The following is a 13,555-nucleotide window of genomic DNA, read 5'->3' as shown; positions in this document are numbered from 1 at the left end:
ATATATAATTTAAGTTTACATCAAACACTAAATATTAGTACAAAATCAAGGAATCCACCGAAAATCATCATATATTATTATTATTATTATTGCGAAGCTAGCTTTGAAAATATTCATGACCAAAAATACTTAATTATTTCATAATTGTAATAAAAATTGAAAAAGTAAATAGAATTACCATTAAAGGAAATAGTGTTAACCATGTAAGTTGAAAATTATATTCATTATCATCATATGGGAGAAAATGGGCAATTACCCTTTTTTGGGAAATTAAACATACGTTTGCCCTCTTTCTGAAACTAAACAGGGAACTGCCGCTGTTTTGTAACTCGACAATAGAGAAATCGAGTTTTAATGAATAACTCGATATTTGTATAGTCGAGTTAGTCTGACACTTCGAATTTTTCCCAATAAAAAAATGTTTGTGTAGACGGTCATAACTCGGGAAACTGGAAATCGAGTTCTTTTCAGCGGTTTGAATCAATAGGACCCTAACGTCTCACAACGCTATTCAGTCACTCGCTCTCCCTGTACACTCTCTTTCCCTCGCTCTCTGCCATCACTCTCTCTCCACACTCTGTCTCTCTCGCTCTGCGATCAGGCTTCCCCACTCTTCCTCGAGTCTCCATCAGTCGTCGTTGGTTCCCGCCGCCGCTGATTACAGGTACGGTCCTCTCCCTCTGAAATATTTTCTGATGTTGGTTAATGTTAGGTTGCGTTTTGTGTGGGATTTTGATTATTTTGTTGAAACTTAAGGAAGTAGTAAATTTACTAATGAAGATGAGAATTTCGTTGATTTTCTCATTAATGAGTTTAAATGTGCTTGGGGTTTTGATTAGGGGTTTTGGCAAATCGAGTGGTGTTATAACTTATATTTTCATAAATAGTTAATTAATAATTATCCTAAGCTTTAAGAAGTGATTTAAATAGTTCTGAAATAATTTTTTTTATGGCAAGTTCTTATTTATTTAAGAAGTGATGTTGAAAATCTTGTGCTCAAAATATAATGCCTTACTGAATCTATGCTTTTATTTTATATTAAATGTGGTTTACTTGTTAGAAAATTGCTAACAATGTATTTGCTGCCATGTCAGATATGCAGGCACTAGATAGAGTGCGGCCTGGACCCGATGTGGATACCCAGTTGTCCCAGCAGCCGAATCATCGGTCAAGTCCGCTTTGGAGGTGCGCCGCTGACGAGGTATGTAGTAGTATTATTAATACATGTTTGTTTTATAATTACCTCGTGTTTAATCTCCTAACACAATACTCGTCCGTGTGCAGGAGGCGCCTGGCATGATAAAGGTTCGACGCCGTAAATATGTATTGCCACAGGGTGGGTTAGATCCACGTATCATGCAACACATAGATGCAGCAGGGTTGACTGGTTTATTCAAGGTTCCTGATATGGAGGTCGACCACGCCTTGATCACGGCGTTGGTTGAGCGGTGGCGTCCGGAGACGCACACGTTCCACTTACCCCATGGAGAAATGGGTATCACCTTGCAAGATATGGAGGTGATGCTGGGGCTTCCGGTGGATGGGTTGCCTGTCACTGGGAAGACAGACTACATATGGAATGAGCTGTGCGAACAGTTGTTGGGCCATAAACCTCCACCCTCGATACCAAACTCAAACAAGTCTATCCTTGCTGGGGCGAGGATAAGATACACCTGGCTTGATGCACAGTTTGCCGATCCCTTAGTTGCGGACGCTGCTGACGAAGTCGTGCAGCAACATGCCCGCTACCACCTACTTGTACGGATGGGGGCCCTCTTGTTCATGGACAGGTCTGCGGACCGGGTCTCACTGCTGCCTTTGCAGTTGCTCAACCCAGTCAGCAATGCGAGACGGTATAGCTGGGGTAGTGCAGCATTGGCCTGGCTGTATAGGCAACTTTGTGGTGCATCGAAGAAGGATGCGATGCAGATTGGAGGAGCACTCTTGTTGGTGCAGCTATGGGCCTATTCAAGGTTCCCACAATTATGCCCTGTTGTGAGGCCGCCTCTACCGCCAGTGCACTTAGGGCCCCTTGCCATTAGGTACATTCATTGAGTTCTCGTTATTTGTCTCTTTCATATAATTAAAAATATGCCAAACTAACAAACGAAAGAAACTTATCAATGCTTAGTATATGGATGTGAAATATAAAAGCAAAGTTTGTTAAATGTAAGGTTCAGTAATGAGCATTTGTCGACACCTCATGTTTGGTAGGTGGAGCGGGCCAAAATGCACCGCAGAGCATGCCACACACGTCCTTGCTGCGTACCGGGCGTCACTGGCTACAGTACGGGCGGAGCAGGTATTCGGTTAATTTAGTTTGAATTCTTATGACCACGTTTCCCTCAATTCTTATGACTACGGGCTGAGCACGTTTCCCTCAAATGCACCGCACATGCTTTTATTTTCGTTTCCCTCAATTTTTATTTTATTTTGAATTCTTGGATTATTGTAGGAATGAGTTGATTTCATAATACCATCCAATCATTTTGTTTGATACTTGGATTTCCATCCCATCATTTAACTCAATTGGAATGTCCATCGTGAAGTACTTCACATTAGAACTTCCATTTGTAGCACCTGCATGAATACTTGCTCGTCCTTACATAAAGTAAAACAAAAGAAAAAAATTCTTGAATGTTAAATCAAAGGGTTTTTTCCAAATTGGGTTGGATTGAAGGGTTTTTTCCAATGCAACCCAACTCACATGACTCAGGTTAAGTTGGGTTAAATCAATGGGTTATATATAAATTTAGTCATATATATATAAAGTAGAATTTGGCTATATTCTTCATTATGTACGGAAACGTTTGTGATTTACACCGAAAAAAAAAAAAAAAAACACAGAATAAATTGTCCCTTTTCCAAGATGTTTGAAGCATGTGCAACATGCGCAAAAGATTGAGCATGAAGTCTTGGTTTAGTGCAAGACAGTGAGTTCAAACTTGTGTTGCAACCAAAAAACAAAAACTCCACCAATTGTTACAAATGTCATTAAGCTGATGCAATGAAGAGAAGACGCACATATTGGATTATGTAATTGGTTATAATTCTTTTAGAGAGAGTTTGAATCTTTGATAGTTGTTATACTTCAATATTAAAGCTTTAAAATAGAAATTTTTTTTAGAACTGTTGAAGCTTATTAATATTTCACACCTTCTGGATTCGCTATAGTTTTAGTGGTTGACTTAGATATTACCACAATTATATTCCAGATTTTCGTTGAATTAAATTTGCTGAGTTAGAGCTTCTCTTCACTGTTGTAATATAGTTGGCTGTTAAATCTCATAAAATGATAAAATTCTTTAAATTTAGAACGTTGGGAAAGCTGCAAATGTTAAACTACGAAAATTTTATCTAATTATTGTGTAATCATGACATGAGAGCAAAAATATAATCCCAATTTGCATTTTTGGCCTAAGTACAGAAACCTGAAAGAATGATGACATTATTGATCAGTGGCCCGTAAAACACATGATCACTTCTCTGGCTTTCATTGAAATTTGAAATTAAGCAAACTAAAGGATGGAGTTACTCTGCCTTGAATGTCATAGAGTGACCATAGGCTAAGCCATTGCCATAGCTTGTCCTTGTCCAATGCTGGATGGTTGTCATTGCTTGGGTCCACACTGTGAAATTTCCAAAATACAAAGCCATTAGTGCCCCCCCACTAGGAATCGAGAGTCCAGGGTATAGGTTAAACCCTTTGTGAGATTTGGGGTTGTTTAGGATGCCAGAGTGAGCACCGAAGATAGTCTCAATTGTTGCTTTGCCTTCAAAAACTTACTAATGTTTGGAGTTTATGCATTTCACTACCCCTGTGACAGAACATAGCAATATTTAGTATTAAGTGACCATCTAAGGTTAATATAAACTTTTATGTTATCTAAACATCTGTTTGGGATGTTCTAGTTGATGGTGTTTTCATAGGTAGTCAATGTGAATCTAAGCTCTTTACAATTCATTGGTGCCACTGGTGCTGCAGGTGGTTTTAGTGTGTGAGCTCCATTTGGGCATAGATATAAGTTTCATAGGTACGATCGAACTCTCTTGGCTAGAAGTTTCATATGTACAATTGCACCAGATTACTATCACGCTCTACTTTAGTCGGTTGTTTTTGCATATAGTCTCAATATATGCTACAAATTTGATTAAACAAATAAAATTTAAGCTTGTACGGTTTGTAATTAAGCTTGTGAAATCACTTGTAATTAATTAATAAAATGTTATGAGCTTAAAACCATAGTTATTGCTCTGCCTAATAAGTAGACAATTTAGTATTTCTTCTTCTAACATAGGGGTATCCAAGATTACAAACATTGTTATTGTGATGCAAAAAACATTGTTACATTGTAAGTTATAAATTACCTTTGCTGAATTGAAGGTTATATTTTTACAGTCTAGTAGAATACTGTTTGACTTCGATTTACGTATTCAAGTGGTATATTTTGAATATGCACAGCCTCGATTGTCTTCTTGGAAAACAATGGCCTAAGTTTGAAGAAACAAATAATTGTTAATCAGTGATATATGAGAAAACATAAAGACGCTTGACACATTACCTCTTGTTGTTGACGTAAATGAAAAGTTAGTTCGTGCTCCTTGCACCAAAGTTGGAGAGCACAATTTAATTGCAGCATGCAACTCCTTAAGTTGTCCCCACTTTAGCTGCCTTAATAGTCCTAAAATTATTAAAAGCTATGGATTATTAACGAGTACTTTATTCATATAATTTTAGAAGCGTGCAAAATATGCTGCTCACCATATTCTTCAAGAGGAATGTAATTTTAGACATTGACATGATTAGTTTGAGATAAGTAAAAGGCTTATGTAATTTCCAACACTAAAATTTATAAGAAATATATATTTACATAGAAATATAATAACAGTATTTGATGAGGATTATACCATGTAATAATTTACATAGCTTCCATTTCTTGCAATATAAAGTGCTACTTGAAATGCAATGTCTTCAGTAGACCTTATAATAGTCATTTTGTTCTCATTCATTGAAACATTGTTAATGACTAATGCAATTAATGTAGCACAATATTTCTATTACGATAAAAAGATTTTGCGAAATCATCAACTTGGACACATCTTACAGCCATAAGGATGCTCTAGTACCCTCCTCTAAGTTTGGTTCAGATTGAAAACCCTAGTATTTGATGGTGTCAGTTAGCTTTGAACCCTGTCCAGCATGTGAACATGGGGCTGAAAATGGTGGACATGAACAACCTAGATCTTTTAATATTTTTTGCAAGTCAATTTTGTTGTTCTTTTACTTTCTGCCCAATAATCCCTGAAGATTTTGTGTACGACTAGAAGCAGACAGAAGATTCCATGCTTTGCATATTACATATCATAAACATAATGTTAAATTAGTATGATGTCTCACTATCACAAACATAATCTACTCATGCAGATTGTATGGGAGCCGTACACGCATACGCTAGGCTCCCTACCTGCGTATTGCACTGCTGGGCAGCATATTTGGAGGGCCGAGGTGCCGTTGATATTCTTTTGGATAGTGGAGTGGCATCATCCTGAGCGAGTCCTCCGTCAGTTTGGGATGAAGCAACCAGTTCCAAGTGTCGTGGATACGTCGACTACCTTTCACAAGATATCCCTTCAGGGTAAATGGGAGAAGAACTGGGAGGTAGAACATGATCCCTTTATTCGGCAATGGGCCAACCGAGTGAATGTAGTTCGCGGGTCCGATCTCCTAGACGATGATGATATGTATCTCGTTGAGTACATGATGTGGTACAATCGCCACACAAGGCGGTACATAACACCAGAGTCTGCGTATTGGGAACTCATGGTGAGGCAACAATTCCTATTTTATGGATGAAACCATTGTTGGATTAAATATCCTCAGCAGCTTTCTCTGTCATTTTGTTTTAAAGTCAAAATACTGCATGATTTAAGTTGTTCATAACAAATTGAATTTGTCTTGATCCAATTTGTTTGCATGAGGAATGGTTAATGGGCAATGACTAATGATGACCACATCTTTGTTCATATAATTACATTCAACTTTTAAAAAGGGTGGGTTGGGTTGGGTTTTATTGTATTTTATTTTATTTTTTGTTTATTTTTTTTTTGTTTTTGGTTGGCTTGTACTTTAAAATGGACGGTGCAACTCTGTGTAGTAGTGATAAATTCACATTTCATGATAGTTTAGATAGCCTTTCCTCCAGGACTGATTAATGTATTACATATTCCTTGATAGATATTACCTCTAGGATTGGGAAGTCCCTTACTAAACTGTTGGTAGAATGCAATTCCCAACAGCTTAAAGGTCATTTAAAATCTTGCAAGTATGCAGCAAGGAGATGTGCATTTATACTAGATTCAAGTATGATATATGTTCTAAGTTTTTGGTACTTCCCTTAATTGAAACTTGAAGCTTGCGTTTGATATTTTCAATTCATTTGATTTGGGCGTGTACGTTAGGAAATAATAACTTCAAAATATGTGTCCTGATTGCAATGTGATATTGATGGAGTTGTAAATCTGGTGAAGCCTAGATACAGAAGTGAAATTCTGATATTTTCACTTATGCTAAGATTGAACTTATGTACAACCAACTATACGTGTTTTTTAGAAGTATTATCTCAATGTTTAGATTGCATAGCAATAAACATAACAGGAAACTGAAAATTCCTGAGTGTTGGGTTGGAACTATAAATTTTTGCACAGGGGGGGCCAACCCCTATTTTTATACACTGTCTTTTTAAAGATGCTTCATAATTATAAGTAATATAAGGATTTCATTAGCTATGTTTGCTACTTTTTCTTTTGATTTTGGGACAGATTTATCCAAGTTTTGCATCATACTTGCGTTCTTGCTTTTATGACGCCCTTGTTTTGTAGGTTCGGACGATGATTAGGTCTATACAGAGGTGCGATGAAGGTTCTGACATGCACACTGACCTTACATTTACACTAGAGCTTGTGGAGGAGCTAGGCCGACTTAAATTGGCGAATGCGCTTGCAGAAGCAGTTGACATTGATACACAGGCCCCAGTTCGTGGCGGGCAACGTGGTGGGTCTCGTGGGGGTGGACATCGTGGAGGTGGTCAAGCTGGTCGTAGCCGTACGACCGAGTCGGCTCCCATCTACGAGGAAGGGAATGAGGAGGGTGTAGAAAAGGCATGGCTTGGCACTGATTGGGTACTGTCTGATGACGACGGCAGGACACCGCGATGCACGCCTGGCGATGGTGCTGGGCCATCCCATACCGTCGATCATCAGGGCACTGTTCCAGCCCACACTACATCCCATGGTGCTAGCACGGACTTTGAGGGCCCTCCTCGTATGTCGCCCCCAGTTTTCAGTGGATCTGCCCATGATGGTGGATGCATATTTGTCCCCACACCAGGCATGCCCACCCCACCTCTAGTGCATGTGGATCCCACCATGTCAGCTCCATCTTAAACCCCCCACGGAGAGGCTGTACAGATTGAGCAGATACCGGCTGAGGACATTGAGCCGGTGGAGGCTTTGCGGAGATCGCGACGCCCGCATGCGCATGCTCCCGATTGCAGGACCGGTGATGGTATGTACTTCGTCTACACTTCCCATCTTCTTGAGCTACTTGTACTGTGCATTTGATTGATTATGTTAATTTAATTATGCTGTTGTGTTTGATGAAACAGGTAAGATTAGACCTGTCAGGGCATATGGGCGGAAACGAAAAGATCATTAAATGCCTTAGTGTATGCTTATACTTCCTGCCTATAGGTGACTGCATAGTTACGTTTCACTTTTCTTCTAAAGTCGTATTTTTTTTTTAGACCTAACTGCAATGGTGGACACGAAAAGGCCATTGAGCTGGATTGTCCTTGTGTGCTTATTCTTCATGTGTATAGGTGACTGGAATAAGCATGCAAAATGTTCTACTAATTGGGGAGAATCTTGGTGGCTGTGCATCTATTTCTGGATCATTGCTTGGGGAGAATACTGGCTATCAATGTGTTTGTTGTCAAGAAATTGATATTTTGGAGAAAACCCACAAGGCGTATTGTATTTATTGATGTATTAGGAAGTTTTTCTGCACTTGGAGTTTTGATTGCAATTTGACAAATGTCTGGATTGGTATTCATTTGAAGCCAAACTTTCTTGTGTTTTTGTATGTTGTTAGCTATAGTAAAGTGGGTTGTAAGAGAGTAATTTGTTTTTTTTATTTTTGTTATTTTTGTGAGAAACAAATGTGTGGTATTGTTGATAAGCAAGAAGAAGTAATTTGATACTTTCTGTAAAAGAGTTTGATGACGAAGTTTATGCGGATCAATGGTAGAACCAACTCCTTTGTAGCAAATCATTTATCCGAGTCTCTACAATGCTTGGCTAGGTATGTGTCTCTCTCCTAATTTTCTGATTTGCCTTCCCTACAATTCCTAGATTGGTACATCCTCCTTCCCATTTTCTTATTTTTAATCTCCTTTAAATCCCCTCCTCTCTAGAATGATTAGATCTGTGTACATTTGATTACAAGTTCGTTAGTAGGAACAAATAAAAATAGAATTTATATTTTTTTTTCTGAGTTCTAGAGCAGCTCACAATATAACTTACCCAAAGCTGAAAACGGCAAAAATCTTAGTTATGTCTGCATGTTTTGTTCCTTTTGCTTCTTGGGGTTTGTAATTGTTATTTATCATTGTATATATTACCTTTTCATTTTGGTAGGAAATTGGGAACCCAATGAGAAACATTTAATTGATTATTGATTTTTTCATCGATTAGCCTTCTTATTTTATGATTTTCAGTATATATATATATATATATATGTTGTGTGTGTCATTGGCCAATGAATCAAATCTTGTCCATCATTTGCTTTAATGAAATGATGGAGGCGTTAATGAAAAATTTGCATACTGTTTGAATGTTACTTTTATTGTTTGTGTATTGCCGTTTTTTGGGTTTGAATTATTATCTATGCTTACAAAGGTATATGCATTTTTCTCAATAATTTTCGGTTAGTATCTAATGTCTCCTTCACCACAGCACATTATGACGTTGGAGAAGTGGCCAACCTTCAGAATCCTGGGAGGCTCATAAGGCAGCAATCCAAGCACTCATAAAGCTGCCTTCAGGCGAGCTTGTTACAGGTATAATATGATTAGAGTATTACTGTTCTGCTAGATATTGTTTTAGATTTTGTTGGTAGTTGGAACTGGTTACATCAGATTGGAATGCATAGATCCAACTATGTCTTTCACTATGAACTTATGGGGTTCATTTTTATGCTACCACGATTTTAGGTTCAAGTGATACAACTTTAAAACTTTGGAGAGGAAGCAAATGTACACATACTTTTGTTGGGCATACAGGTATTTTTTCCATTTATTTGCCTTCATTGTGCTTTATATATATATATATATATATATATCCTTATCTGCAATGTGTTGAAATCATGTGGGAATGAAAATAATTGTAGATTTTGCAAACTAACGATGCTGTAAAATTTTCTTCTTACATGTCTGTTTGGTGATCATCAAACATATTTTCTTTGAGCTTCCTGTAAGTTAGAAGTGGAAGAAGCATTTAATAAGACTTCTGATCTATAAGTTGGCATTAATTGACCAAACTGTTGACATGGGTAATCCTCATATGTTTAGTGCTTTACATGGTTTGATTGCTAAAAAATTTAGACATGATGATCCCTCTTTGTCTCCTGTGGAGTATTTGATGGGAAAGGAGTGCTTGCACTTTTGACGGAAGTGAGATTGATTCTTGATTTGAAGTTGCTCTTCCGGACATTGTGATAGTGACATTGTATACATATTGTTCCTAAATATGTCGAGTTTTATATAGTAATGTATATAATAATTATTTTTGAGAATTCTTTTGGGAAATATGTATATAATCATTCTAAATAAGCGGACTAATGCTTTGGCATTCATTACCAATCTGACTGGTTTTGTATTTATCTTCACATGATTGAGAGTTGTGTTATTTGCTTCAAACTTGGCTTTATAATATGGCTTTATATATCATTGTTTCCTAAACAGATCAAATATAGGCTGATGCACTTGTTCTGAGGGGGATCAGTTGCACATTTGAGGAAGGGCACAAAATACGTATTGTTGGCAGAATTGGCAGTGGCAAGACCACTCTCATAGAGATGAACCTGTTTTGTCCAATGGAGCTAGCTAGAGGGAAGATATAGTAATGTATTTATTGAAACCTGTAGTATTCCATGTAATGCGAGTCTTTTTACGTAACTTTTAAATTTTAAGTGTTCATTTTTTTTCTAATTCAGAATAATATTACAAGGTACATCATAATTTTAGGGTTTTATTTACTGTGTTTGGGATTCAAGAACCTTTATATAGCTGTGTTATTTGTTTTTTTAGTTGGTTGGTGTCAATTTTTATTCATGGTCATTTTGTTCTGGACTTCCTATATGGTGGCTATTAAAATTTTCAGAATTGACTTGAAGAATTTAGATAATTTTCTAATGTTGGACGATTTATCATGTATGAATAATTCCAATCCTATCTTTTTTAAACTTTGAATTTTCTTTGATTGGTATGGATTGCAGTGAATCCTCCAACGAGGAGGATTTCCAAATCGTTCATGTAGAGGTTATGCAATTCATTGTTGTTTTTTACGTCATGTACATTTGTTAATCGTGGCTCATTGTGTATAGGCTGATCTAGTATTTTGTAACTACACAATAATGGACTGCAGTGAATCAAATAGACGGGGTGCGACCAAAGTTGACTGAATAGGATCAAATAGAGTAAATAGAATGTAGTACACCGATTTTCCTAGAAACCACAGTGGACCGAATAAGACCAAAGTAGATATAATGGACCGAATAAGACCAAAGTAGTCCAAAAACAAAAATAATAAGGTTATTTTTCTATATATACATATCTACTAGTGAAACAATTGGAAAACGATGACACTTCTACTTAAAGCACACATGACAACAGATGGTACTTGGAAGTATACACATATCTTACTAAATACCACAACAAGAAGTCGTACATTTGCATTCATGCATCTGTACGTTGTCTCGTGGGTGCATCAAGTTCATCATCCCCCACAACATGAGCCACCACTTCATTCAACATGTTTGCACTCAACGTTGCGATCCTCCTTGCGTGGTCACGCTCCTCAATGGCAACTTCCAACTGATACCTTAACAAAGTGTGCCTAATGTCTCCATTGCCATAGTTGGTTCCTTCGCTTTGAGAAGTGCTATGTGGAGTTGAGGTTGATATGTTTGGAGTTTCCGACGATGTAGACGCACCACCATGCACGCCCATACCATTACCATGCAAATACTCCATGTATGCAGCTTCGGCTTCCCTTCGATCTTTATATGATTTGTGATTGGCGTTTGGGAATTTATGAACTTGTCTACTCGCATCTAGCCAACTGTCGTATATGCCTGGAACACGACCGTTAAACACAACATAGGTTCGTCCCATCCTGCTCTACAAAAATGCAATGGTGGGAATTCTTTGCACTAGAATGTGGTTGCACCTTCTAACGTGTGAAGTGGGCTTTTGTAGAGGAAATGGGGCTAAAACTCGATTCTATAGAAATCGAGTTATAGCATGCGGAGTTACATGTAACTCGACTTCTTATTAACCGAGTTTCTGAAACTCCGTCATTTCAATATGTCTTGTCAACAGTAACTCGATTTATGTGGTATCGAGTTTTATATAAACTCGATTTCCTTAATATCGAGTCATGTTGTCCCCCTCCCCAAACTTCAGAATCCATGCACGTGTTTGGCTCTATCTATTCCTTGTACACCTTCATTGTCTGGTCTCTGAAAAAGAAAGCCTATGAGGTGAACAAAGTTTGCTAACTCTTCTGCCATTTTCCTTGTCATTATTGCATCCTCACCAGGCGTGCTGTTGTTGTGGTCCCCTTCTTCTTTGTTCTGGCATATTTTCCCTGACAGGTATATATTCACTTACATAACTACTTATAAATGGATTGACTTACATAACTACTTATAATTTGGATTGCTTTCTACAACAGTGTTATTCTGACATTATGTGTGTGTATATATATACATAAATGTATGTATGTATAGATATATGTATATATAGACAAACGTACTTACCCATATCATAAGATGTATATGTGGCATTTCCAAATATATGTCTATATACACACACACACACACACACACACACACACACATATATATATATATATATATACATGTATGTCCCTATGTATATGCAAATATATGTAAATATAAACAAAGCTACCTACCCATATATGATCACATGTATATATATATATATATACACACACACATGTATAGGTATGTTTACATATAATGTATGTGCTTAGGGCACCAATTTTTTGAAACATTTTGTTAGGAATTGCAAAAACTGTTAATACATTGAAAATCCTGGAAAAAATTGTCCAAGAAACGATTAATTAGATAACAGTACTATTATGACTTATGTGAGAATAATCTTATGTGTGTGTGTGTGTGTGATAGTGACATTGTATACATATTGTTCCTAAATATGTCGAGTTTTATATAGTAATGTATATAATAATTATTTTTGAGAATTCTTTTGGGAAATATGTATATAATCATTCTAAATAAACATATATATAAACAAACATTGTACGGTGAATTAATATGATGACATATGCATTCATTCATACATATTAACAATGACTGTGTAATGTATACTGAGGTTTAAATTGTATGGCTCTTTCAGTTCTGAAAGTCTTTACTGTGTGGGTTTTGAAAAAGAAAGCCTGCGAGGTGAATAAGTTTTGCTGACCATGTTTGCATTTTCCTACTCCATATTGCATCCTTACCAAGCGATATTACAAACACCCTGATTCTTTGTTGTGGCACGTCTCCCCTAAAAGGCCAATGTTTGTGTCCAAACGAATCAAGTGTGTACACCTATAATTAGGATAGCATCATAGTGCATTTGTAAAAGATTAATTACTGTTGCATTAACATAACCCCCTATCTTCTGCATTATAACCACAATTAATTGTCCTTATCCAGGTCTGGCATGGGTCGTCATTGCTTCTACGTTTACTATGATGGGGAACAGTATTTCCATGACTTGCATGGGCTGTCCTATAAAGGCGAGTCAGTGAAGCAGAAGTTCATTGAGTTGAAATGGGGAACACACTTGAGAAAAATGCACCGGAAGATAATGGAAGCTCTACGGTTGGACAAGGAGTCACACAAGATATCCATTGTGTACCGTGCCCCCCAGATACTTGTGAGTACTCAGGTTGTCTACAACTCAAATCCGTTGGGTTGCAATGCTGACGTGGACATGATGTGGGCAGTGATTAAGTGGACCCCCCAGTTCATAGCGTCCGACTTGTATGTAACTGTTGAGGTTGTTGGGTTCCATGGTAGTGCAAGTTCACAGCATGCCAGTGGGGTGGAAGAGCCACACTCATTGTCGGTTGACGTGCATCCTCCCTTTGCCTATGCCACGCCTTTCCCCTACAATAATCAACCATGTAGTGCGGTTGATCATTTGGACAACACCGAAGTGGTGGGCGCCACCAATACACATGATGTGGG

General features: G+C 37.5%; 1 protein-coding gene and 3 long non-coding RNA genes across 6 annotated transcripts; all 4 read left to right on the top strand.

Annotated features, from left to right (window-relative positions):
• The first annotated feature begins 349 nt into the window (after positions 1 to 349).
• On the top strand, positions 350 to 1,316 carry LOC115953957. Its single transcript, XR_004083802.1, has 3 exons — positions 350 to 664; positions 1,095 to 1,201; positions 1,285 to 1,316. It is a non-coding gene; the product is annotated as an uncharacterized LOC115953957 (long non-coding RNA).
• A 40-nt stretch (positions 1,317 to 1,356) lies between these two features.
• LOC115951592 (serine/threonine-protein phosphatase 7 long form homolog) lies at positions 1,357 to 7,443 on the top strand. The gene is made up of 4 exons (XM_031068766.1): positions 1,357 to 2,042; positions 2,215 to 2,302; positions 5,426 to 5,824; positions 6,880 to 7,443. The coding sequence occupies exons 1-4, from the start codon at positions 1,357 to 1,359 to the stop codon at positions 7,441 to 7,443; spliced, it is 1,737 nt and encodes a 578-aa protein (XP_030924626.1).
• Positions 7,444 to 7,535: 92 nt separating this feature from the next.
• On the top strand, positions 7,536 to 7,968 carry LOC115954222. Of its 2 annotated transcripts, none has more exons than XR_004083856.1 (3): positions 7,536 to 7,564; positions 7,665 to 7,749; positions 7,878 to 7,968. It is a non-coding gene; the product is annotated as an uncharacterized LOC115954222 (long non-coding RNA). The 2 variants fall into 2 exon arrangements; XR_004083855.1 differs by having other exon boundaries at positions 7,665 to 7,760.
• A 235-nt stretch (positions 7,969 to 8,203) lies between these two features.
• LOC115954221 lies at positions 8,204 to 10,322 on the top strand. Of its 2 annotated transcripts, none has more exons than XR_004083854.1 (4): positions 8,204 to 8,359; positions 9,013 to 9,116; positions 9,270 to 9,338; positions 10,031 to 10,322. It is a non-coding gene; the product is annotated as an uncharacterized LOC115954221 (long non-coding RNA). The 2 variants fall into 2 exon arrangements; XR_004083853.1 differs by having other exon boundaries at positions 10,020 to 10,322.
• The last annotated feature ends 3,233 nt before the right edge of the window (positions 10,323 to 13,555 follow it).

The sequence above is a fragment of the Quercus lobata genome, chromosome 7, assembly GCF_001633185.2.
Source record: "Quercus lobata isolate SW786 chromosome 7, ValleyOak3.0 Primary Assembly, whole genome shotgun sequence".
Taxonomy (NCBI): domain Eukaryota; kingdom Viridiplantae; phylum Streptophyta; class Magnoliopsida; order Fagales; family Fagaceae; genus Quercus; species Quercus lobata.
Note: the sequence above shows the minus strand (reverse complement) of the source record. Positions and strands in the feature narration are given on the sequence as shown.

Bases quoted from the DNA above. Each gene is read 5' to 3' on its own strand.
- LOC115951592 (XM_031068766.1), top strand. From the start codon at position 1,357: ATGCAACACATAGATGCAGCAGGGTTGACTGGTTTATTCAAGGTTCCT. The intron at 2,043-2,214 runs GTACATTCATTG...CATGTTTGGTAG, and splicing joins TTAGGGCCCCTTGCCATTAG to GTGGAGCGGGCCAAAATGCA. The intron at 2,303-5,425 runs GTATTCGGTTAA...CTACTCATGCAG, and splicing joins CTACAGTACGGGCGGAGCAG to ATTGTATGGGAGCCGTACAC.